The sequence below is a fragment of the Lampris incognitus genome, chromosome 5 (genome assembly GCF_029633865.1).
Source record: "Lampris incognitus isolate fLamInc1 chromosome 5, fLamInc1.hap2, whole genome shotgun sequence".
In the NCBI taxonomy this organism is placed as follows: domain Eukaryota; kingdom Metazoa; phylum Chordata; class Actinopteri; order Lampriformes; family Lampridae; genus Lampris; species Lampris incognitus.
In genome coordinates this window covers 57,872,681-57,897,588 of record NC_079215.1, presented here as the reverse complement: position 1 = coordinate 57,897,588, position 24,908 = coordinate 57,872,681, and the positions used below count along the sequence as shown (strand labels likewise).

General features: G+C 44.4%; 1 protein-coding gene across 1 annotated transcript in view; it reads left to right on the top strand.

Annotated features, from left to right (window-relative positions):
• LOC130113060 (VPS10 domain-containing receptor SorCS1) overlaps nucleotides 1-24,908 on the top strand; it is a 316,719-nt gene that overhangs the window by 243,757 nt on the left and 48,054 nt on the right. Inside the window, exons 12-16 of the mRNA XM_056280571.1 lie at nucleotides 5,677-5,753; nucleotides 9,934-10,025; nucleotides 10,372-10,479; nucleotides 13,256-13,373; nucleotides 22,400-22,533. Coding sequence (XP_056136546.1) covers nucleotides 5,677-5,753; nucleotides 9,934-10,025; nucleotides 10,372-10,479; nucleotides 13,256-13,373; nucleotides 22,400-22,533 — 529 coding nt within the window. The remainder of the gene's footprint in view (nucleotides 1-5,676; nucleotides 5,754-9,933; nucleotides 10,026-10,371; nucleotides 10,480-13,255; nucleotides 13,374-22,399; nucleotides 22,534-24,908) is intronic.

Here is a 24,908-nt window from a genome sequence, read left to right as displayed (position 1 = left end):
TCGCAGACCTCTTAATTGCTTCACCGGCATTCAAAGTCGTCTGCTACACCCAATATGACTACAACTGTTTTTGTTTTTAAGTCACTCCCGCCAAAAGAAAATAAGCTCACTATGCATGTCCAGAATGTTCTTCTCTGGTATTTGATAGATGTGTTACAGGTCCCAGGGGGTTGGGGTACCATGAACAGGTAACAGTTGTGGACAGCTTGTTGGAACCAGAGGAGAAGAGAAATGACAAGGAGGGACAGTGCTTGCTGTGTTCTTCAGTTCTGCTCGTCAGCATCCTTTATTCAAACAACTAAATTAAATTAAACAATTAAAACATAATACTAACTAGCGTTTGGCGTGCTAGCTAACCAGCATGCTAAGCTATGGACAGAAAACCTAAATTGACATCACAGTGAACAGCGAATATTTACACACTAATATCACACCAAAAACACACTCTCAATGACTGCTGCCATGGTGGTTACCTGTGCACCCCTTTTTAGATATGACCAGGAGCCATCCATCCATCCATTATCCAAACTGCTTATCTTGCTCTCAGGGTCACAGGGATGCTGGAGCCTATCCCAGCAGTCATTGGGCGGCAGGCGGGGAGACACCCTGGACAGGCCGCCAGGCCAACACACACGCACACACACACACACACACACACACACACACACACACACACACACACACACACACACACACACAGACAATTTTGTACAGCCAATTCACCTGACCTACATGTCTTTGGACTGTGGGAGGGAACCGGAGTACCCAGAGGAAACCCACGCAGACACAGGGAGAACATGCAAACTCCACACAGAGGACGACCCGGTATGACCACCAAGGTTGGACTACCCCGGGGCTCGAACCCAGAACCTCTTTGCTGTGAGACGACCGCGCTAACCACTGCGCCAGCGTGCCGCCTCATTCGACATATTTAAGTCACACTTCTTTCTTTTTACACCAAAATCAACGGCTAACTTGTTTGATGTATTCACAAACCATTACACCAGAATGTTAATTCACCAGCCTGTTAGGAACAGGGGCAAAGTGGAATGGCGAGGAGAGACAGTGTTCCCTGTGTTTTTCAGTCCTGCTCGCCAGCGTCTGAAGCAAGATGGCAGCTTTCTACGCTACCTAGCGTGAAACTCCCTCTCAGGCAGCTCCCCCCTGAGGTGAAAACTAGAGCAGCATTCATTTGAAATTATTCCAAAGTCACCTACTGGCCCAGGGTTTGTAGTTGTTTTTCCGTTCTCGTGAGATAATTTGAAAAATGAAGGTCATGTGGACAGGATTGCTTTTTAAAACGGAGGGGGGAAATATCTGTTTAGAAAAATATCCGTGTACATGTGGTCAAGAGCTTAGTCTTTTCCATGTTTGCTTGATTTTCCCTCAATCATTGCCCCACTTTCAGTAGTGCAGGCTTTCTATAGGCACGCATGTGTCAGCTAACATATGAGCAAGAGCAAGTCACATAGCAGAGACCCGGCCCAACATCCCTGCTGTTGTGGCGTACCACTCATTCCAAGAGCAGAGGAGAGCAAGAGAAGGCACTCATCGATGTTGGAAGAAATAAAACAAAGATATGTTGGTGGAATAGGACACCCTTGGGCCTTCCGCAGCTGACTTTTCACCCCTGTGATATTTGCTTCCTGGCCTGCTGCAGTCACACAGTCAATAACAGATTAGTTTACACCTCAGGTTTCAAGGCTACACTACAGCTGAACTGCCAGCATGGATGTCTGGACCTTTGTATTACTTAATAGATGGAACAGGACTCAGGTTTACAGGTGAGAAAATTTACGAGGTCTATTTACTTTCCATTTGAAAAGACTCCAAAGAACATGTTTAAATAAAGCAGAAGCTAAGGAAATACTGGACCAGGCATTAGGGTGTGAAGAACTTGGTTGTTGTTAGTTTATATTCAAATTGTGCGTTTGATTTCACCTCATCAAGTAGCATTTGCTCTTTCAGAGCCTGATCTCAGATATTCTGAGTTTAAACCTGACTAGACCCTGGTGGCACACGTCACTGCAAAAAATATGATCTTAAATATGAGAACTAAACACTGAATTTGAGGGGGAAAGTACTGAATACTAGTGAAATTATCTGTCCATGCAGCAAGATAATTTTACTTGACAAGAAATCTTAAAATAAGTTGGTTCCAGTCTAGAAATAAGTAGGCTCGGATGAGTGTTCAAAGGCTTGAAATAAGAAGAAAATGCTGGATTTTAGATCAAATTACTTAAGATCAGACTTGCTACAGCACAGTAATAAGTGAAATACACTGAATATTAGCAAATAATTTTTTTTTATTATTTATTTCTGATTTTTCCCTTTTTCTCCCAATTTAGTGGCCAATCGATCCCTATTTTAGTTCAAACACCCACCCTCATACTGCATATGTTTGCCAACTAAATATCTCCGGCCAGCAGTCTCGAATGAGACGCCTCGCCACTTTCGTGACAAGGCGAATCCAGGCCGAAACACTGCTTTTTTCCCACACACACAGAGACGCATTCATGTGATGAACACAAGCCGACTCCGCCCCCCTTCCGAAGACAGCATTGCCAATTATTGCTGCTTCATCGAGTCCGGCCGTGGTCAGATCTGACGAGACTGGGGCGTGAACCCTGATCGCCAGTGGGGAACTGCATCAACACAAAGCCGATGCTTAGACCGCTACACCACCGCGTCGGGGGAGGGTGCCCCAGACACAGCCAACGCTAAACCATACACGTCAGAGCAGCTGGATGCTGTCAAAAAAATCAAGAGCTGTAAAGATTACTACCAAATTCTTGGAGTTGAAAAATATGCAAATGAAGCAAATAATTATTAACTCAATTTTTTTGCATTCTTAATTTTAGCACACTGAAAAAGGAACAAGAAATCGAATCACTAATTTAAGTGGAAACTACTTAATACTAGTGGAGTATGATTATTCCGTTACTTGAAACAAGTTGGCTCATCTTGAAATATGTAGGCCCAAGCTTAAAACTGGTCCTTAATCCCAGAGCACACATCTTAAAACAGGAAACTTGATTTTACTGAAAGGGCGCAGCCATGCCTTCAGAAAAACACTTGGGATTCTAGCCTCATATGTTAAACCACCTGGTGCCAATTACAGACTAAAAGGAGGCAATTTTAGCTCTCTCCATACCATTGCAAAAGGCATCAGTCTCTCCATGGTCAGAGTTACTGGCAGATTAATAAAAGAAATCTGAAATAGTTGTATAATTATTATAATTATTGTTGGCAGATGGTCCAAGTAGCATTGTACTGTATGATGATTACAGTGCCAATCTGCAGTTGTTGTACAATAATGTGCTGAATGTTGAACCACTGTTGCTCCACCACTGGCTTTGCTTTGCAAAGAAATGTGTTAATTCAAAAGCTCAATATTCAATTCTCAAGGCTCAGTTTAAAAACTGATTTACTTTAAAGAGGTGCTAAACACTTAAATGTGTTTTTTGAGCTGTAAACTGAATGATATGACTGTATGGCGATGAAACATAAATTAAAACACTCCTGACCCTCTTCTCCATCCACTCCACCCTTCCTGTACTCTCCGCACCTCTCTTCTGCACTCCCCATTACTTTGGACAGTTGACCCCAAGTATTTAAACTCATATGCCTTCGTCACCTCTATTCCTTGCATCCTCACCAATATGCTATCCACCCTCTCCTTCATGCATATGTATTCAGTCTTGCTCCTACTGACTTTCATTCCTCTTCTCTCCAGTGCATACCTCCACCTCTTCAGGCTCTCCTCAACCTTCACCCTACTCGCACTACAGATCACAATGTCATTCACAAACATCAGAGTCCACAGAGACTCCTGCCCGATGCCGTCGGTCAACCTGTCCATCACCATTGCAAACAAGAAAGGGCTCCGGGCCGGACCTTGATGTAATCCCACCTCCACCTTGAACTCATCCGTCCTTCCTGCCACACACCTGACCACTGTCACACTGCCCTCATACATATCCTGCACCGCTCCTACGTACTTCTCTGACACTCCTGACCTCATACAATACCATACCTCTTCTCTCGGCTTCCTAATTCCACCACCACGTCTCCTTGTCTTTCTTCCTTTGTCCTGATGACACACCAAGTACCTTCCTAGCTGTCTTCCTCACCATTTCTGCAGTGGTTGCCCAGCCATCCAGCAACTCTTCACTACCACCCAGTGACTGTCTTAACTCCTCCCTGAACTCCAAACAACAGTCTTCCTTCTTCAACTTCCACCATTTGATCCTTAGCTCTGCCTTCACTCCCTTCCTGTCATTGGTCTCCAAAGTCATCCTACAGACCACCGTCTGATGCTGCCTTGCTACGTTCTCCCCTGTCACCACCTCGCAGTCTCCAATCCTTTTCAGCTCGTGCCTCCTGCATAAGATATAGTCCACCTGTGTACACTTTCCTCCACTCTTATACATTACCCTGTGTTCCTCCCTCTTCTTGAAATATGTATTCACCACAGCCATTTGCACCTTTTCACAAAATCCACCACCATCTGTCCTTCCACATTTCTCTCCTTGACGCCATACCTACCCATCACCTCCTCATCACCTCTGTTCCCTTCACCAACTTGCCCATTGAAGTCCGCTCCAATCACCACTCTCTCCTCCTTGGGTACCCTCTCCACCACTTCAACTCACTCCAGAATTCTTCTTTCTCTTCCATCTCACACCCAACTTGCGGGGCATATGCGCTGATAACATTCATCAACACACTTTCAACTTCCAGCTTCATACTCATCACTCTATCCAACATGCTCTTCACCTCCAACACACTATTGACACACTCTTCCTTCAGAATTACCCCTACCCCATTTCTCTTCCCTCCTCCTTAACCTTGTGACATTATAACATTTTCTAGCAACCTTTGGAATTTCGCTCAATTCATAGTTAGTTATAGTTATGTTATTTAATCATTTTCAATTTCGGCACAATGGTTCAGACTTGTGCTTTTGGCGGCTGTAGAAGTTTCTCTCCGTCGCTGGAAAGCCACAGCTGTCCTGTGGGGCCCCCTTCTGCCCACAGTGAATCCACATCGCAGTGATCGGGGCATCTTTGCAGGGTGGTGAATGACGCTGTGCCAGAAAGTGGGCCGGTGGAGGAGACTGGGTACGGCGGTGTGCAGTGCCAAGCTGGCGACTCGCTCTGGGACCTTCTCGCAGATCTCCCCAGCTACTCCTGCCCATGCTCCTGCCCCCCCCCCCTTCAGCCCCTTGGCCACTTCTTAGCATTTTTCAAAATTATGCGGTGGGTGGAGTTAGGCTCAGACCTGGGGGAGAAGTTACACTTTCACTTTTTAAATTAAGAACTTACAGTATGGGACAACCTGATGCAGTTCTTTGTATTGAGATGGACTAGAGACGATGATCGTACTGTGTACAAACACTGAGGTAAAATGGACCCATGTTTGGATGTGTGCAAAATACATTGTGGGTGTACATCAAAGGTAAAAGCGGTTATGATAAAAGAAAACATATATGGATAAATATTCTGGTGTGGGGCATTAATGTCATATTGTGTAGTCTGCAAATATGCCCTGTATTGCGGATTTTCTTTTGCTTACAAGGAAGTGTTGTGGCTTGCTAGTGGTTTGACCTCTCATCCTAAACACTTCTCTTACCGCCTTCCTTTTATGATGTCAACTCACTCTCTTTCTCTACAGGCTCCATTGGTTCAGAGTTAGCCACACACAACGTGAGTGTGTTCATAACCTCAGACGCGGGTAATACATGGAGGCAGGTGAGAGTTTTCAGTGTAACCTTCATAATTGTGTTTCTCATTGGATATTTTGCTGTTGGTCAATGAATATCCAGAGGCCGGGGATAGAAACTGGACTCACCTACCATATACACGCACATTCATAGCACTAGATGTAGTGATATTGCAATGACATTTGAATCAGTGTTTGCTTTACTGGTCAAACAGGCTTTTATATAACTTTGTGGGTTGCTAATAAAAATTTAATTACACAGGATAGAAATTCTCATGTGTCCAAAACAAAAGCCTGCTTTAGCAACAAGTGACATGGCAGCAAGTGAACAGTCAGTTCTTGGAGTCGATGTGTTGAAGCAAGTCTAAGGATCTGAACAACTTTGACAGGGGCCGAATTGTGACGGCTAGATGACTGGGTCACTGCATCTCCAAAACAGCAGGTCTTGTGGGGGGTGTTCCCAGTATGCAATGGTCAGTACCTGCCAAAAGTTGTTCAAGGCAGGAAAACTGCTGAAACGGTGGCAGGGTCATGGGCGCCCAAGGCTCACTGATTTGCATGGGAAGTGAAAGCTAGCCCATCTGATCCGATCCCATAGAAGAGCTACTGTAGCTCAAATTGCTAAAAAGGTTAATGCGGGCAATGATAGACAGGTGTCAGAACATACAGTGCATCACAGCTTTGCTGCATATGGGGCTGTGTAGCTGCAGACAGGTCAGAGTGTCCACGATGACCCCTGTCCACCACTAAAAGTGCCTACAATGGGTACGTGAGTGCTAAAACTGGATCATTGAGCAATGAAAGAAGGTGGCCTGGTCTGATAAATCACGTTTTCTTTTACATCATCAGGTGCATGTGTGTTGTTTACCTGGGGAAGAGGTGGCACCAGAATGCACTATGGGAAGAAGGCAAGCCCCCAGAGGCAGTGAGATGTTCTAGGCTATGTTCTGCTGGGAAACCTTGGGTCCTGGTATTCATGTGGATATTACTTTGACACATACCACCTACCTAAACATTGTTGGAGACCAAGTACACCCCTTCATGGCAACAGTATTCCCTGATGGCAGTGGCCTCTTACAGCAAAATAATGCACCCACCACACTGCACACATGGTTCAGGAATGGCTTGAGGAACAAGACAAAGAGTTCAAGGTGTTGCCTTGGCCTCCAAATCCCCCAGATATTAATCTGATCAAGCATCTCTGGGTCGTGCTGAAAAAACAAGTCCGATCCATGGAGAACCCACCTTAATGATCGGTGTGTATATATACATACACCGATCAGCCAAAACATTAAAACCACCTGCCCAATATTGGGTAGGTTCCCCGTTGTGCTTCCAAAACAGCTCTGAGCCATCAAGGCATGGACTCCACAAGACCTCTGAAGGTGTCCTCCGGTATCTGAAATCAAAACATTAGCAGCAGATCCTTCAAGTCCTGAAAGTTGCGCGGCAGGGTCTCCATGGATTGTAGTTGTTTTTCCAGCACATTCCACAGATTCTTGATCAGATTGAGATCTGGAGAATTTGGAGGCCAAGGCAATATCTTGAACTCAAACCATTCCTGCTCAATTTTTCAAGTGTGGCAGGGTGCATTATCCTGCTGAAAGAGGTCACTGCCATCAGGGAATACCGTTGCTGTGAAGGGGTGTACTTGGTGTGCAACAATTTTTAGATAGGTGGCACATGTCAAACCAAAAATCCACATAAATGCCAGGACCCAAGTTTCCCAGCAGAACATTGCCCAGAGCATCACATTGCCTCCGCTGGCTTGCCTTTTTCCCATAGTGCATCCTGGTGCCATCTCTTCCCCAGGTAAAAAACACACATGCACCCATCCATCCATATGATGTTAAAAAAAAACATGATTTATCAGACCAGGCCACCTTCTTCCATTGCTCCAAGGTCCAGTTCTGATGCTCCCATTAGGGACCACCACAGTGGGTCATCCGTTTCCATCTGTTCCTGTCCTCTGCATCTTCCTCTGTTGCGCCAGCCACCTGCATGTCCTCTCTCACCACATCCATAGACCTCCTCTTTGGCCTTCCTCTTTACCTCTTCCCTGGCAGCTCCATATTCAGCATCCTTCTCCCAACATACCCAGCATCTCTCCTCCACACATGTCCAAACTATCTCAATCTTGCCTCTCTTGCTTTGTCTCCAAACTGTCCAACCTGAGCTGTCCCTCTAATATAATTGCTCCTAATCCTGTCCTTCTTCATCACTCCCAAAGAAAATCTTAGCATCCTCAACTCTGCCACCTCCAGCTCCACCTCCTGTCTTTTCATCAGTGCCACCATCTCCAAACCATATAACATAGCTGGTCTCACAACCGTCTTGTAAACCTTCCCTTTAACACTTGCTGGCACCCTTCTGTGACAATCACTGCTGACACTCTTCTCCACCCACTCCACCCTGCCTGCACTCTCTTCTACACCTCTCTTCCGCACTCCCCGTTACTTTGAACAGTTGACTCCAAGTAGTTAAACTCAAATGCCTTCGTCACCTCTACTCCTTGCATCCTCACCATTCCATTGTCCTCCCTCTCATTCACGAATAGGTATTCCATCTTGCTCCTACTGACTTTCATTCCTCTTCTCTTCAGTGCATACCTCCACCTCTCCAGGCTCTCCTCCACCTGCACCCTACTCTCGCTACAAATCACAATGTCATCCGCGAACATCATAGTCCACAGAGACTCCTGCCTGATCCCGTCTGTCAACCTGTCCATCACCATTGCAAACAAGAAAGGGCTCAGAGCCGATCCTTGATGTAATCCGACCTCCACCTTGAACCCATCTGTCATTCCAACCGCACACCTCACCACTGTCACACTCCCCTCGCCACTCCTACATACTTCTCTGCCACTCCCGACTTCCTCATACAGTACCTCACCTCCTCTCTCGGCACCCTGTCATATGCTTTCTCTAAATCCACAAAAACACAATGTAATGCCTTCTGACCTTCTCTATACTTCTCCATCAACATTCTCAAAGCAAACATCGCATCTGTGGTGCTCTTTCGTGGCATGAAACCATACTGCTGCTCGCTGATCATCACCTCTCCTCTTAACCTAGCTTCTATTACTCTTTCCATATCTTCATGCTGTGGCTGATCAACTTTATACCTCTGTAGTTGCTGCAGTTCTGCACATTGCCCTTGTTCTTGAAACTCAGTACCAGTATACTTCTTCTCCACTCCTCAGGCGTCCTCTCACTTTCCAAGATTGTGTTTATATACATTTATATTATGTGTATATATATTTCATGTAAACGTCTTATGTGTATTGTAATTTCTTTCTACTCAAGAACAATCAATCTGAGAAAATTCATATAGAAATAAACATGTAGGAATTAGGGGTGGTTCTCCTTAATCCTAACCCTAAAAATATACACATGGTCCTTCTCAGAAATTCACTGATAGTTTTTTTTTCTTCTGTTATTGTTTCCTATTATTCCAAACACACAGAAACCAATATTGAAGTTGGTTCTGGTTCGGTTGTTTAAAACACCACAAAGGGAAAACTCGTGTTCCCCCCCCCCCTCATAAACCATGAAATAACTTCAAATTCTTCTCTTTTAGATAGGCCAACAAAGGCAGCCCTCCTCCCTTACTAAAGGGTTGCAATAAACCGATGGAACCAGCGACATCCCGTTTGAAATATAACCCTCGTCTTTTTTTCCCTCTCTTGTCCTCCTCATCATCGATACACTGATTTTTATCACAGGCTTTTTAATCTCCGCACACCAGCCGCTGTGTTAGTAGACGATAATCAAATGAGATGTGAGAAGTAATCTGATTCAGTCAGCGTGTATGACGCCTGCGGGTGGCCCCCATCAGCCTCATCCCCTGTAGGCGCCGGAGAATTGAATTTATAGGCCTTGTGTCTTACTGGGGAACGTAAATAAAGAGGGAATTGTGGTGGCGTAGTGTAACCGGGGTGTGTGTGTGTGTGTGTTTGTGTGCGTCATGTTGATTTGTGTGGTGTTGTAATGTATTAGCAGGAGATGCTCTCAGCTGTCGTACTTGTCAGAAGACTAACTGAAGGCGTGATTTGGTGTCTGCGTGTTTGTGTTTGTAGACTATTAGTGTTAACTTTGGAGGGAAAATCATGGCGATACTGAAAAATGAAATAGAAATAAGCAATGTGCCCCCCCCCCCCCCCCCGAGGCGCTCTACCTCTCCTACGTGTTCTCTCCTCTGTCTCTGCAGATATTTGATGAGGAGTATGCCGTGTTGTACCTGGACCAGGGAGGGGCTCTGGTGGGGATAAGACACACTCCGCTTCCCATCCGGCACCTCTGGTGAGTCATTGACTGAGACGCCACATGCCACAACATGACTCATTCCTGCAGAGCAAGCTCTACATGCTCATCTGAGTTGAAGGCAAGCTAGTACATCTTAGAGAGGGTGCTATCATCTAACCTTATGAACTCGGAAGGATATTTTTCCCACATTTTTTCATTGAATTCTACCATTTTAATGAGTCGACCTCTCACTCCTCAGCACTTGCAGAGCATGCTGTGGTGGAATATGAATTTAGGTTGTCTTAAGAAGAGCTGTCTTCTCTCTCTCAGGGCAATTTGTTGTGCAGTTGGGGGCATTGGTGTTGGCTCAGGGTTTTAAGCCGTACCGTATCTTCCTCCCCAGGTTGAGCTTCGACGAAGGTCAGCAGTGGAACAAATACAGCTTCACCAGCTCGCCTCTATTTGTGGACGGGGTGCTCGGAGAGCCAGGGGAGGAAACGCTTATCATGACGTACGTGACAAAGATTTGCCAGAAAAGGCCGTCCGGGTAGCGTGGCGGTCTGTTCTGTTGCCTACCATTATGGGGATCGCCGGTTTGAATCCCCGTGTTACCTCCGGCTTGATCGGGCATCTCTGCGGACACAATTGGCCGTGTCTGCGGGTGGGAAGCCGGATGGAGGTATGTGTCCTGGTCGCTGCAGTAGCGCCTCCTCTGGTCGGTCGGGGGTACCTGTTCAGGGGGGACTGAGGGGAATAGCATGATCCCCCCTGGCAAAACTCCTCACTGTCAGGTGAAAAGAAGCGGCTGACAACTCCACATGTATCGGAGGAAGCATGTGGTAGTCTGCAGCCCTACCCGGATCAGCAGAGGGGGTGGAGCAGTGACCGGGATGGCTTGGAAGAGTGGGGTAATGGGTCTGGATACAATTGGGGGAGAAAATGGGCAAAATCCCCCCCCCCCCCAAAAAAAACAGATTTGCCAGAATAATTGTCAGTCACATCACATTTAAAATGAGTAGACTGCATGTTTGTGTTCACATGCTATGCGTGCACATGTATACCTGCATGTGTGTGTGTGTGTGTTTGTGTGCATGCATGCTGAGTGCACATGTGCAGGATTCTGCCTCTAGGCCAACGCGCCATGCATTTATACCCAGGCGTGCTAGTCAACATGTCCCACTGCATGTTTGTCTCTCGTGAACGAGCAGGTATGTGTCGTGGTTTTACCCTACATCAGATCCAGATCACGATGAGTCAAGATCCGTGCTCGGACAGCCGGAGACCACGTGGCGACTGTCCACCTGAAGAATATGAAGGAAAACGGCGAAGAATGAAACAAAACCACACCAGGAAGAAAAAAAAACGCACAAGAAAGTTGGGCTCCCAAAACTCGGTGGCATTAAAAAGTGGCAGTAGGATTTACTGTCTCATGGAGCACCCTCAGAATATAGATTTACGAAGTCCCCTTTTGTCTGTCTCATATATTATTTTACAGCAGCCTAGAGCTGGAGTGCATGCTCGCAGTGTGACACACCATTATTCCCTCACTGCAGCAGAAACGTGCGGTAAGACCCCAGGATATGTCACCAGGAGGGTTCCACAGTCATTACATGAATGTTTCATGATACCTGCCACAAATGACAGACTGGCGTTCGGCTTTGTGGTCTTTGTAGCACCACGAGAATGACAAGGCACAGTCAGAGAGAGTCGGAGGAGAGGGGAAGGGTGTGAAAATTACCCACTTCCCTTTCTGGCCTGCCGGGGTTACTATGATGTAGATGAGCACGCCGGTGTGGGAGTGGTGATGAAGAGAGGTACGGAGTTAAGGAACTATCGGGAGGTTTTTCGCTGAGGAAAAAAAGCCTGTTCTGGAGAACGGATGCACTCTTGTAGCAGACGCACCATTAGTCCTCATGAGACCATCATGCATTATTTTCTTCTCAATTTGTACTCATTTTTACAGTAAGTGGCTGTCAGGGTCTGGCGCCTGGGAAGCTAATTGACAGCTTGATTGTGATAAATCTGTTTTGGTGTGACTGGTGAGAGGGTCAGTGCAGAGAAAATCGCCCACTCAGTGTAAGCTGAGCTGGAATATTTATCTGGTTAGTCGCATAACCTTGGATTGTTTCTATCTAATCACTGCAAATTATTGGTATTCATACTGTAAAACCTGCTCCTCTTGAAGAGAAACTTACACATTCTGTGGCTAAGACCCCTCCACACCTAGTCAGACCTACATAGCATCCAGACATGGGCCACAATGATGTGGCACTGATGGCCTTCTTCTGGCCCTGACAAAATGGATGTGAGCCTGAAGTGGCCCACATGTATAATAGCAAATATGGCCCAAATATGCCAAATCATATGTGGGCCTTTTTTTGGTAAAAATGCGGTGCTCTCGGCAACATGTAATATGGATGTGACCCTGAAGTGGCCCCCGTGTGGTAAGTGGTGAATATGGCCCAAATATCACAAAACAAGACCGCTCTGATGGCCGAGTGGAATGAACCGCCATTCTTGCAATCCGCTCGTCATGTGGCTGGGAGGTTCGTATCCCAGACTCGCCGTAACCGGTCACAGCCAGAGCGTCCACGGGTAAGGCATTCATTAGGCCACCCTTACCCGAGGGATAGTGGGTGTAGATCGGTGTAGTGTGCGGGGACTCGTCGTTCTCCAGCGACCCCCCTGGCCCATCCGGGTGCCTGCAGCCAAGCAAACGAAAGCATTCTCCCTACGTCTCCTTCGCGGCCTGAAGGTAATACAATCCACGCGAGGCTTCAGCGTGTAAAATAGCGAGAGCAGCCGACACGAGTTTGAGGGAAGCTGGTGTTACGACTATCTCCTTCCTGTGGAAACATGAGCCAGGGGAGTTATTCGACAAGAGTTCCAGCCATATGCCATTGGGTTAATCGGGTGGGCTAAGGGGAAAAACTAGAAATACATTTATAACAAAAAAAATAGCAATCACAAAACAAATATGGGCCACCTTTGGCAAATGTGTGGCACATGCGGCATTGCTATGGCTTGGTTCTGGCCCAGGTCTGGCAAACAGGAGCAGACCGCCCAACTGCCATCATTCCATGTGTCGGGTGTAGGACGGGTCCAGGGCACAATAATTTTGTTGTACGGGGAGGCATGTTGTCAGTATTACACCAGACGTGCAGCCATCCTGACATCCAGGTTCCATTCTTACCTCAAAGTACTGTCCCCTACAGTCAATTTGCTTTATCATTATCAGTGAAGTGTTGTGCATGTACAAGTAAAGACATATTTTGGTTATTTTCCAGGATATTTGGCCATGTCAGTCATCGTTCCGAGTGGCAGCTGGTCAAGATAGATTTCAGGTCCATTTTCAACAGAAGGTGTACGGAGGCAGACTACCAGACATGGCACCTACACAACCAGGTATGACTATTGTTGGCACAAAAAAAATGTCCAAGAGTTAAAATGTTCTCTCCCAAAACCCACATTTTCTCAACCATAAATTCTCAGTTCAAATTCCGAGGCGTTCAGTTGGCGTGGTGGTCCCACCACGCCAACTGGTGGTTCCCACCCGTATCTGTGGGTGGGAAGTCGGATGTGAGTATGTGTCCTGGTCGCTGCACTAGCACCTCCTCTGGTCATTCAGGGCGCCTGTTTTTTTTTTTGTTTTTTTTTTTTTGGGGGGGGGGGGACTGGGGGAAATAGCGTGATCCTCCCATGCACTACATCCCCCTGGTGAAACTCCACACCGTCAGGCGAAAAGAATGGCATATGGTAGTCTGCAGCTCTCTCTGGATCAGCAGAGGGGGTGGAGCATCGACCGGGACGACTCAGAAGACCGGGGTAATTGGCTGGATACAATTGGGGAGAAAAAGGAAGAGGAAAAAAATCCAAAAAAGAAAAAACACATTCTCACGTTAGACTTAAAGTGGTCATCCTTAATGTCTTCAGTTTTGGTGGATTTGGGGGTCACGTATTGGTCACAATAGTTGGTTTTCATACCACAAATCCCAGTTCCAGTTGAAATGAATGTGATCCTGAACACGTAGAAAGTGTCTACATACCCGTCACAATTTCTGACAGTCACGGGTTTCGGTGTAATACCGGCAAGATAGTCCTGCAGTACCGTGCATATTTTAGAGCTAGAGGACTGATCCACAAGGTCATCCGACACAGTACTATACTAAGCCATATCAAACATTTAATTAAAACTAAGTAAACACTGGATAATGTTTAGTTTTGTATTTCAGAGCCCATTGCTCTCTCATCCACATTCAACATATGAGTTCCATTTCCTTCTTCTTCCTTTTCCTTCTGTGGCAGATTCAATGCATTTCCTGCACTTGTGCCATAACATGTGAATTAAAAACCCACCGGCATCAGAATCAGAATCAAAATACTTTATTCATCCCTAACGGGAAATTGGGTCAGTGAAAAATAGCTATAGAGGACCAATTAGAGAACCCAAATACATTCCATGGCTGTTGTTACAAAAATGCCAGCAGAAAAAGGTATCAAGTGTGGCATTTTTGGTATAATACAGTAAGGATTACAACATTTTAAACATTATTGAAACGTTTTCAACCAACAGCAACTTGTAGGGGTTGCTTCTGTTGTCACTGACCAGTTTCCCAAGACCACTTCGGACAAAAACGTGCAAACATGAATACATATTGGATATGATTTTTTTATTTGTGCTTGAAATTTGTGATTATGTTAAATGCTGGTAATAGTCCAAATGATTGTTTTTTACCGCGAACTGTTTTTGCTTAAAGGGCCACTTCGCTGATTTTCAACCTTATCTCGATCTATGCGAATTCGGGATATACTAGTGTGAAAAACGTCCACGATTGTTGCCAATGTTCTCTGTGTCTCTGGGGTGTAGTTGCAAAATCTGTTCTTCCGGCACATTTGTCGTTATTTGACACGACAGTGACGTGGTTGGTGACAAGGAAGAACTGTGGGCAAGTTCAGTTTCTAGTCTCTGCCTGCCGGGGTGTGCTCTAGACTCCACTCAAAAACAAAACTTCCTTGTTCTCTTCGCTTGTATTGCAAACGAGCTACATTTCCAACAGCAAAAATGGCATCCTATAATATGAGTGCAGAGGATCTTACGGATGAGGATGCATTTTACAGTGTTTTGGCTGACTCGAATATTCAACTGTATTTATTCGAGCCAGCGTATACGATGGAAGATATGCAGTAGAGAGAGGCCAAGGCTGCTGCAGCATTAGTCAAGCAAGAGGATGTGGCCAGCGGGGACCATCCAGAACCTCAGCTGCAGAGAGCAAACAGCGACTGGTGGTGCTGTTGCTCACCCCCCCCCCCATGCCAACAGAATCTGAATCATTCTGCTGCAATGAATTTAAGCATGAGCAGTTTTTGTTGGATGCTGTCGCCTACGCCAACCCTGACACAGCCCGTTTGTGCATTACTACCCAGATAGCATCCGGATGTGGGCCACTTCAGGCAATGGTAACCCTTCTTCTGGCCCTGACAAAATGGATGTGAGCCTGAAGTGGCCCACATGTATAACAGCAAATATGGCCCAAATATGCCAAATCAAATGTGGGCCACGTTTGGCAAATATGTGGCACATGTGGCATTGCTATGGCTTGGTTCTGGCCCAGATCTGGCAAACAGGAGCAGACCGCCCAAGTGCCATCATTCCACACGGTGTGTGGGTCGGATGAAAGTCAGGTGTGGGACGGGTCCGGGCCACAGGAGTTTTGCTATCTGGGTATGCCTGAAAGTTTTATTCCTCACACGACAGCATTGTGCTGGATAGTATCTTCAGGATCCCGAAGACAAACTGGAAAGGACTATCAAGACCAGCAGGGCCGGCAGATCACCATTGAGTGAGTACCCTATGTTTTAGCCAACAAAGTAATAGCTATAGGCTAGTGTGGTGATGCGCAGCAACGTTGGACAAGAGGTTTTCTCAACATGTTTGTACTGTTTGCATTGCAAATACTTGTTACCTAGATGAATCTTATAGTATATTTTCCACATCTCACTAAATTTCCTGTTACAAGCACATTGGACTATTGGCCAAAAAGTTGCCCAGTGTATCATCACCCTGACGTTACTTGCTGTCTTCACTTAGGTAACCTGCAATTACAATGACCACTGTGTTAACAACCGAAACCAGCACAGTTGCACAACAACCAAATCCAGCCATTGGTTTAATATACACGGCAGTTTGCACATGAAACCTGCGTTGGCTCGCCGGTTTCGGTTGTTGTGCAGCTGTGCTGTTTGTAAGGCTGGGGATACCCGCAGTGAGACTGACGGTCACCCAGATGAGTGATGAAACGTTTCTGCCACTAAACTTTGTGTCCAGATAAACTGATTCAACTTCCTGTGACTAGCTGCTAACATTACAGTACATGATCAGTACTTGTAGCTTCCTGGTGAATCACCACCTTCTTTCCTGTCTTTTGCTCTCTGCAGACAGTCTTCTCCTGGATCACCACCTCGCCGTGGTGGAGAAGCTTGCGTGTACTAATGACCCCAAGAGCTTTGCTGTCCAGAGCTTGGCTCCTGATAGAGTCACCCCAGGCGGATAGGTCAAGGGGGAGGTTCCAGATGAAGCACAATCCAACAAAGACCTCAATGGTGGAACCGGCAGAAGACAATGCCAGTGAAGGCGGATGAAGGCTGCAACAGAGGGTGGTCCCCAGTCGTCTTGGTTCTCCATGCCATTGGACTCTGACCAGCCCCTGCCAAGGACCATGTGATGGCTGCAGGAGCATGAGCCTCTCCATGTAAAAAGCTGTCAGGCGCAGGCAGCCTTCCACAAGTATACCCACAAGGACCTAGAAGGAGGACAGGCATGCTTGACCCCGAGTGACTGCTGATGATGCAGAAAATCGTCTAGCTGCTTATTATTATTATTATTATTATTTTAGTGGTTACTACAAGAGGAGAAACTTGGCATAGGGAACTGCATCATCTTGCCTGCCTGTGTTGTACGTCACATCAGAGCCAGATATCCTTCCCCTCAGTGGCCAGTAGAGGGCGTGCTGAAGTGGACGAAGCAACAGATGAGCTTTGACCGTGTGATATGCAAATCTTTGTGTAATAATGCTGCTAAACTTCACTGCAGCTGACAATGGACACTTTTACCTTGGAGCTTTTGTTGGGACTGATCTGGACTTTGTCTTGTCAAAGTGTGATGTGCAATATGCTAAATGTTTATTTGAAATCGGATAAGACATTGTAACGTGTTGGTTTGAATGAATTTATTTTGTGGCGACAAACTCGGCATTGTTTATTGTCACACAGAAGACTATCAGAGTTTGCAGCAGGTACACCTATGCCGGCTGTATGCAAACTCAAACCTGCTGGTTTATGCAGACATCATTCACTTCAGAGGCAAGATGCACTGCACTTTCTTCCTAAACAAGGCAAAGTAGTTTTGTTTTTGTTTTTTTGGGAGAGGCTGATATGTGGTTAAAAACAAACCATTTATGGCAGAATGGGAAAGCGGTTGCCTTTGGGTGGGTTTTCCAAGTGAGAAGGCATAAGTGCTTTAAAAACCCATTTCACCCTTTTATGCAAAAAAGACAAACAGAACCTGTTATCCACTTTTTTTTTTATCTAGACATTTAGTAAAAAATCTGTGAAGACCAAAAAAAAAAAAAAAAAAGGAGGAAATATCAAAGCATAATACTGTCATTTAGTGAAACTTGGTTTTTGAAAAATAGAGTAAGTGCCAGTGTTCTCTCCATGGCGAAGACATGTTGTTTCAAAGGTAAACAGATGTATCATCAGCCTGGCATGACGGCCCGAAAATACATTTTGAAGAACACCCATTTCAAACTCGGTGACTATTCCAGGTTTTGCACGGCTAAGAAAAAAAAAACTATCAACATAATCAGAAATACTTTATTGATCCCCGAGGAGAAATTATATCAAATTACAGTTGTACACCTTCATCCATCCATTATCCAAACCGCTTATCCTGCCCTCAGGGTCGCAGGAATGCTGGAGCCTATCCCAGCAGTCATTGGGCGGCAGGCGGGGAGACACCCTGGACAGGCCGCCAGGCCATCACAGGGCCCACACATTCTACAAGAGAACATATGTAATAGGTGTATATAAGTAAAATTTTAAGAAAAAATAGAAAAATTAGAAATATGTAAAAATATGTGCATTATACTACAATTAATAACAATATATACAAAGAAAAACGAGACAATATTTACATTATGGCAGTGCTAGGGCATCAGGTATGGGGAAGCTAAATTTGAGGAAATATTACAGTAAAAAAAAAAAATCAACATTGTTTAAAGCCAAAAAGGCTTATAGTGGCGGTGCGTGACAAATTTTACTCAGGAAGCCAGTCAGCTTTGTGTGGAGATCATATGGATCATATTGAGATTAAATCTCCATATTTTCACAGGAAGGTATCATAGTTACTTGCTATTACAAATTGGAGTAAACGAGTGCCGTTGCTGGAGAAATGCTTCTCATTTATTTATTATTATTTCCCTTTCCATGGGAACCATAGCATGTGCAAGGTCTTAGTGAACTACAAAACAACAAGGGGCACAATTTATTTTCTCTCTCCAAATCTTGTACAACAACACATGCAAACTTCTCACAGCCGTCAGCAGTGGTTATTAGTAACAGATGAACTGTGTGCATACCCCAATGAGGGGGCAACTCCAACAATATAACTGCAGTCAGCCATAAACAGCAATGCCGCTGGCTCAAAAAGATGCACACAAATCACACTCCAGAGCTACACAGGCCACAATATTATACTGCCTCTGAGTTGTTCTCATCATCTGAAGAATAAACACAAAGCTGAAGGTTTTCAGACACACCACATTGCATGTAAATACCACAATTAACTGGATATACCACGGAGTAGGCAAGTTCTTCTCTTGCAGCACAAAAGCAAGCTTAGAATAGTCAGTTTTTTATGAAAAACTCGAGGTCCCCGTCTCCATCCATTCTGCTAACCCGACTCCACCCGCACTACGTGTAGTAGACACTCTTTTGTTTACACTTCATAATTACACAAATAAAGCATTAATTAAGTATTAGTAAGTACTTAAGTCATCATTTGTAAAGCAAGACATGCACCAATGGTTAGTGTGTTAAGATGTTTATAAATACTTATTAATACTGCAATTTATGAGTAATTGATGCACAAATGTACTAAATAGTTTGTTAATCATGTACTTACACTTTCTAAAGGCTCTTATGATCCTCTAGACGTATGTGAGTCTCAGGGTACTGCTGGCCTTTCAGTCGCATTTGTAAATGCTTTGTAAGGCATAGATAGGCCTCACTGTAGAGGAGGTCATACAAAATACTTCACTAACAACTAGTAACGGCCTGAATTACTCATGATAGATAGATAGATAGATAGATAGATAGATAGATAGATAGATAGATAGATAGTATAACCGGTTATTTTGTTGCCCGGTGCGGGATTCGATACGAGGTGTACTGCGCCACAAGGTGACATCACTAACCGCTCGGCAAAAGGCTCAGACCCTTAGTAGTTTACAATAGCATAGGTGTCGCCAGGTCATTTTGCCGGGGCTTAAGCCCCGAACGTTTGGAGTGTAGCCCCGAATATAATGTTAAGTATAAGCCTAAGTGAAGCCTGACAATAAATAAATAAATAAATAAATAAATGAACGTGTGGGAATGTCCGATAGTCTTCGTAACGTAACAGCCTGTCAAACTAAATGCAGGTCTCTAAACTAACCCCGTGCGTGTGCGCGCGCGCACATTCGTGGGAGGGTCTGATGCGCAGCGCTGAGTCACGTGACATAAATTAAAGCGGGAAGAGACGAGTGGAGGAGAAATGGCGGAGCGTGCAGGGGGGGGGGAAACAAAACAAAACACACAACTCAATCTTTTTGGATTTTTCCAAAAGAGAAGGAAGGGTAAGAATTTAGCCTATGTAGTAACTTATCAATAATGGTTTATGATATGAATTGGATTGGGCACCTACAATCATGATGAAGAAGAGAAATTCTCTTCATCTTGATGGTAGGTGCCGTTTAGCTAGCGGGCCGTACTCGTCTGATCCCTCCGCATGCCTTTAGTGTCCTTCAGCAGGGCTTTAGTGTCCTTCAGCAGGGCTTTCTCGTAAATAAATCAAATTTCCATAAAACGAACTAAAACGGTAACGATTAATTCATACCGGTTACTAACAACTAATATTTTCAACGTCACAATTCATAATTAATCTGGAGAGTAAACAACAGTCTTCGAGGTACACGTTTAAATTTTTCAGTGATTAAAACGTGTAATTTGAATGTAAATAAGCTGTCAGAGTGCGTAAAAAAGCAAAATAGAGAACAGAAGCCCGGGCTGAGCCCCAAATGTCCTCAAATCCTGGGAACGCCCCTGATAGATAGATAGACAGACAGACAGACAGGTCGATTGATTGATTGGTTGATTGATTTGGGGAAGCCAAGCTTCTCCTAGCCTCTTAATAGCTATAACTATATATAGACCTATGACAATATATATATAGAAAAATAAATATGTAGAAATGTGTGCAGATACAGAACTAATGCAGTATAAATATACACCAGAGACATGCACAGTTGAAATATCTGTCCGTTTTGTAGTCATCTGCTGCAAAATGAAGAGAGCATACCAGATTTCCCATTAGTGATTTCGGTGCATTGTCGTCATGCTTGTTTTGGGTCCCCCCCCCCCCCACTTGGAGCCATTCTTTGCACCGTACAACACTCGATGGTAATCGGTGGTAGTTTACGCTTACTCCCTCCTCTCTCCTCTTTCCGTAGTTGTCGCATCCAAGCTTGATACAACGAGAAGGCACGTTTACTGCCAATAAAACTAATCCAATTCAATGTGTGTTGTTTTCCGATTGAAGAGTGACAATTTTAAGACGCGGTTGTTTTTTGTTTTTGGTACACAGAGCCACAAGAAGCGGGCTTTAGAAGGATTTGGGGTTTGAGCTTCAGAAGTTTGCGCGCAATGCATCCTGGTACATGTAGGCACTGCTCCGTGACCATCAATGGAGAACGTATTGCTTCAGTTGACTATTTGAGCGCCACACTGATTGTGGACGGCCACGTAAAAACCGGCGAAATGTCCCTTTAAGGCTCCACCACTATTCCATTGCAAAGTCGAAATAATAAGCTCTTCATTTTAACCCTTGTCAGTTACTTGGTGACAAATTAAATCATTTAAAGAGCACTGTGTAAATGATTTAAGGCTCTCCCTATCTAAAGCACAGCTTCTTCAAGTTAATTTGATAAAGAGATGAGCCATCTGATCCAGCGCCGGGCTTGTGACCAGCCTATGTCTGATCACCGGCTCACCCCTCAGCTTTGACTCGTCTGCTGTGCCGAGCGACCTAAAGCCCGCTGTCCCGCGGCTGCCTAAGGGCTTATGCGTATTCTCCACTAATTTCTGCCGAAGTTCCGAATGAATGCACCCCTGCATACATTAAACCTACCCCAGACCCCCAAAACCCTTCAACTTGGCCTGGCCTAAAGCCAAGAGAGGGACTCAGAGCGTGCCCTTATTCAGCACCCCGTTTTGTTGCTGGTTTAAGCACCCATATGCTCTGGCTCAGCTAATGATTAAAACGTACACCGTGGTAGTGGACGACAGGCCGAGCCAATTACAGTGGCAGCCCTCCTGAGCGCGAGGATGGCGGGGCTCCACTTGCCTGATACTGGCGTTTAAAGTCCTTTTCAGAGCAGCAGAGACGTTCTCGGGACCCACGCGCGTTTGTGTGTGTGTGTGCGCGCGCGCGCATGCGCCCGCGTGTGTATGCAAGCTGTAGCAAGACAGCCTGGCTTTTAAGCATCTCACTACTGACACCTATTGCACAAAGAGGCATCCTGTTAAAAAAAAAACTGCTCGGGTAGAACATCCAGTGAACCAGGCTTGACTTATGTTCTACTCTCTTGTGCACTCCAGCTCATTTCGTATTCAGTCCCCGCCCGTAAATATATAGCTAAAAAAGGGATCGGGTACTTGCTGTGCAAATGGAAATCGTTCTTATTCATTCACCTCAACGCTGTTTCACAAAACAGCAACAGCGAAACAAACAAAGTGCAGCTCCAAACAAAGAACTGGAGCAGCGTGTTCTCTGGTTGAGGATGTTGTGTGTGTGTGTGTGTGTGTGTGTGTGTGTGTGTGTGTGTGTGTGTGTTGGGTGGAAGTGTAGTTCTTCCACACGGCGCTGTGAGCCTGAACACACCCGCAGAAGCAAAGGTTCAAGAATAAGGAAGCGCGAGCCTAAGCTGAGGCGGCCGACAGCGCTTTTTCCCTCAAACTAGAATGTGCACACGGTTCGGTGCACCATGTTTATTGGAGCAGGAGTTGTGAAAACAAGGTTTTTATTGTTGGTTTTTTTTTAAAACTTTTTTTTCTTTATGCTCTCAGCATTACATGCTTCTTTTTTTAAAAATCACTTTTGAACTCTGACCCCAAAGGGTGAGCCGTGTCTGATGGGAGTGAAGAGAATCTACCGCAAGCTGAAGCCCACCGCCAGGTGTGTGATGGGCAAAACCTTCTCCGTCTCCATGACGTCCAGCCCCTGCGACTGCACCCAGGCCGACTTTGAATGGTGGGTTGACGTCTTTAACTTTGTCATTAGCGAACTATACAGCGCTTTTTCACCCCGAAACCGTACAGTGCAAACACATTCTCTGCAGATTTTATATCATTATTGTTATTTTAATTATTATTGTGCATGCAAATAATAATAATGCATGCATGCAAAAAATAAATTTGATATTTGTAGATGTGTAGATTTTTATTTCCTTTCCTAGATATCTTGAGCTCGTTGTTCTTCCAGATTTTAGGATGTTGCATTTTGTCCCCTTTGACCACTTATCATTCTTTCAACGTGCAAATTTTAGCTGGCAAAAAATAAACACCAAAAAAACATTACTTCACTTCTCTAGAATTAACTGTCCATACGCACGCAACAGTATCACTACAGCGTCTCATTAGAGGATCAGTTAATCTGAAAGTTTATTTACTTGAATTCAAAAATTGGCTTAGCGTTAGGATTACACTTTCTGAAGTGCCTTTGAGCATGGCTGGCAAACTTGTCCGCAGATCAAGTCCAAGCCAGCTGTGACGATAACTCTCCCTCCATCTGTAAAGGCTGTAGAATATACCGCCGAGCTGACTTCATTAAGAAACATGTTGTAAATGACAAGGGTGCATAAGATTACTTCATAAGACTACTTGATAAGATCACTTCATATGATTACATCATAAGATTATTTCATAAGATTACTTCATATGATTACTTCATCAGATTACTTCATAAGATTATTTCACAAGATTACCTCATAAGATTACTTCATATGATTACTTCATAAGATTACCTCATAAGATTACTTCATATGATTACTTCATAAGATTACTTCATAAGACTACTTCATAAGATTACTTCCTGTAGCTGTAAACACATCAGTTGTCTTAATTTCACTGACGTCACAGGGTGCAGTTACCAGCAGACACCAGTCACCCTGTGGATGTCTGGCTGTTGGCAGTGGGATCGTCTACTTACTGTGCACCTCTGTGATAGAGCTCCAACGCCAAAAGGTGTTATGTCTTAACAAGAAAAAAGAAAATGTTTTCTGGAAAAAAATAAATTAGTGTCAATTGGGACTGGCAACAAGAAGAAAAGTTTCCTGACCATTTTTTTTGCCATTGTCGCTCGAAAACAGCAAGAGTCCTTTATTACCCAAGCACGTTTTCAGGATCAGAATCGTATTTATTGCCAAGTTTACCAATTACCAATTATTTTATGACCAATTACCAAGTTACCAATTGTTACCAAATTATGAATGACCAAGTTCAGGAACATACAAGGAATCTGTCCAGTGTGTTGGTGCAAGAGGCAAAGATTAACAGTACATAGTGAAGATAAAAGTTATATATATATATATATATATGTGTGTGTGTGTATCTGTGTGTGTGTGTGCGTGCGTGTGTGTGGGGGGGGTATACTTGTAAACAATGGACTAAAAATTTCAATTGAGTCTAACAAAAACCAAATTGACTTCCTCAACATCTCATTAGACCTAAGAAATGGTACATACATGGTACATGAAGCCCGATAATATACTGCAATACATCCGCAGAGAAAGCCTCCAAGCATCCATCCTCCATTTTGAAAAATATCTCCTTTGTAACTATAAGTAAAATAATGTCTTTATTATCCCCCCCCATTAGATGATACACGTCGCATTTGTTAGATGTTATATTCTTATATTTTAACTGCCTGCCCTTCCAACTGTGCCCCAACACCACCCCACTATATGATATACATAAATTAGTCCATTTGATGTTACCTTGTTGTATTCTAAATGTATGCTATTTCAACAGTGCCCTGGTCCTTCAAATGCGTTTTCAAAACAAGCCCCAGCCCCTTCCCCCATTGGTTGTAATGTTTTCTCCCCACCATTGGTTACTGTGCATCATAACTACCGACCCCATTGGTTGTAATAGTTTAAATGTTTTCTATCCTCTCATTGGTTGTGGTCCACCGAAATTTGGGGCGTGACGCGGGGCAATGTAATATGTATTGACTATGTGCTCTTCTTTGTTGTTTAACTACAATGGCAGCTGATGAGTGCGCGACACACGAAACAAGCTTGTACTGAAATGCATTAGTTTTTTTTTTCCTACATCTATCTTTAGATAGATAGATAGATAGATAGATAGATAGATAGATAGATAGATAGATAGATAGATAGATAGATAGATAGATAGATAGATGGGTAGATAGATGGGTAGATAGATAGATAGATATAGGAAAAAAACGTATATATATAACTTGGTATATATATAATGTTTTCAGAAAAAAAATACAGTGTCAAATGGGTTTAGCAACAAGATGAAAAGTTTCCTGACCATTTTTGGGCATCATCACTCAAAAACAGCAAGAGTCCTTCATTACCCAAGCACATTTTCAGAATCAGA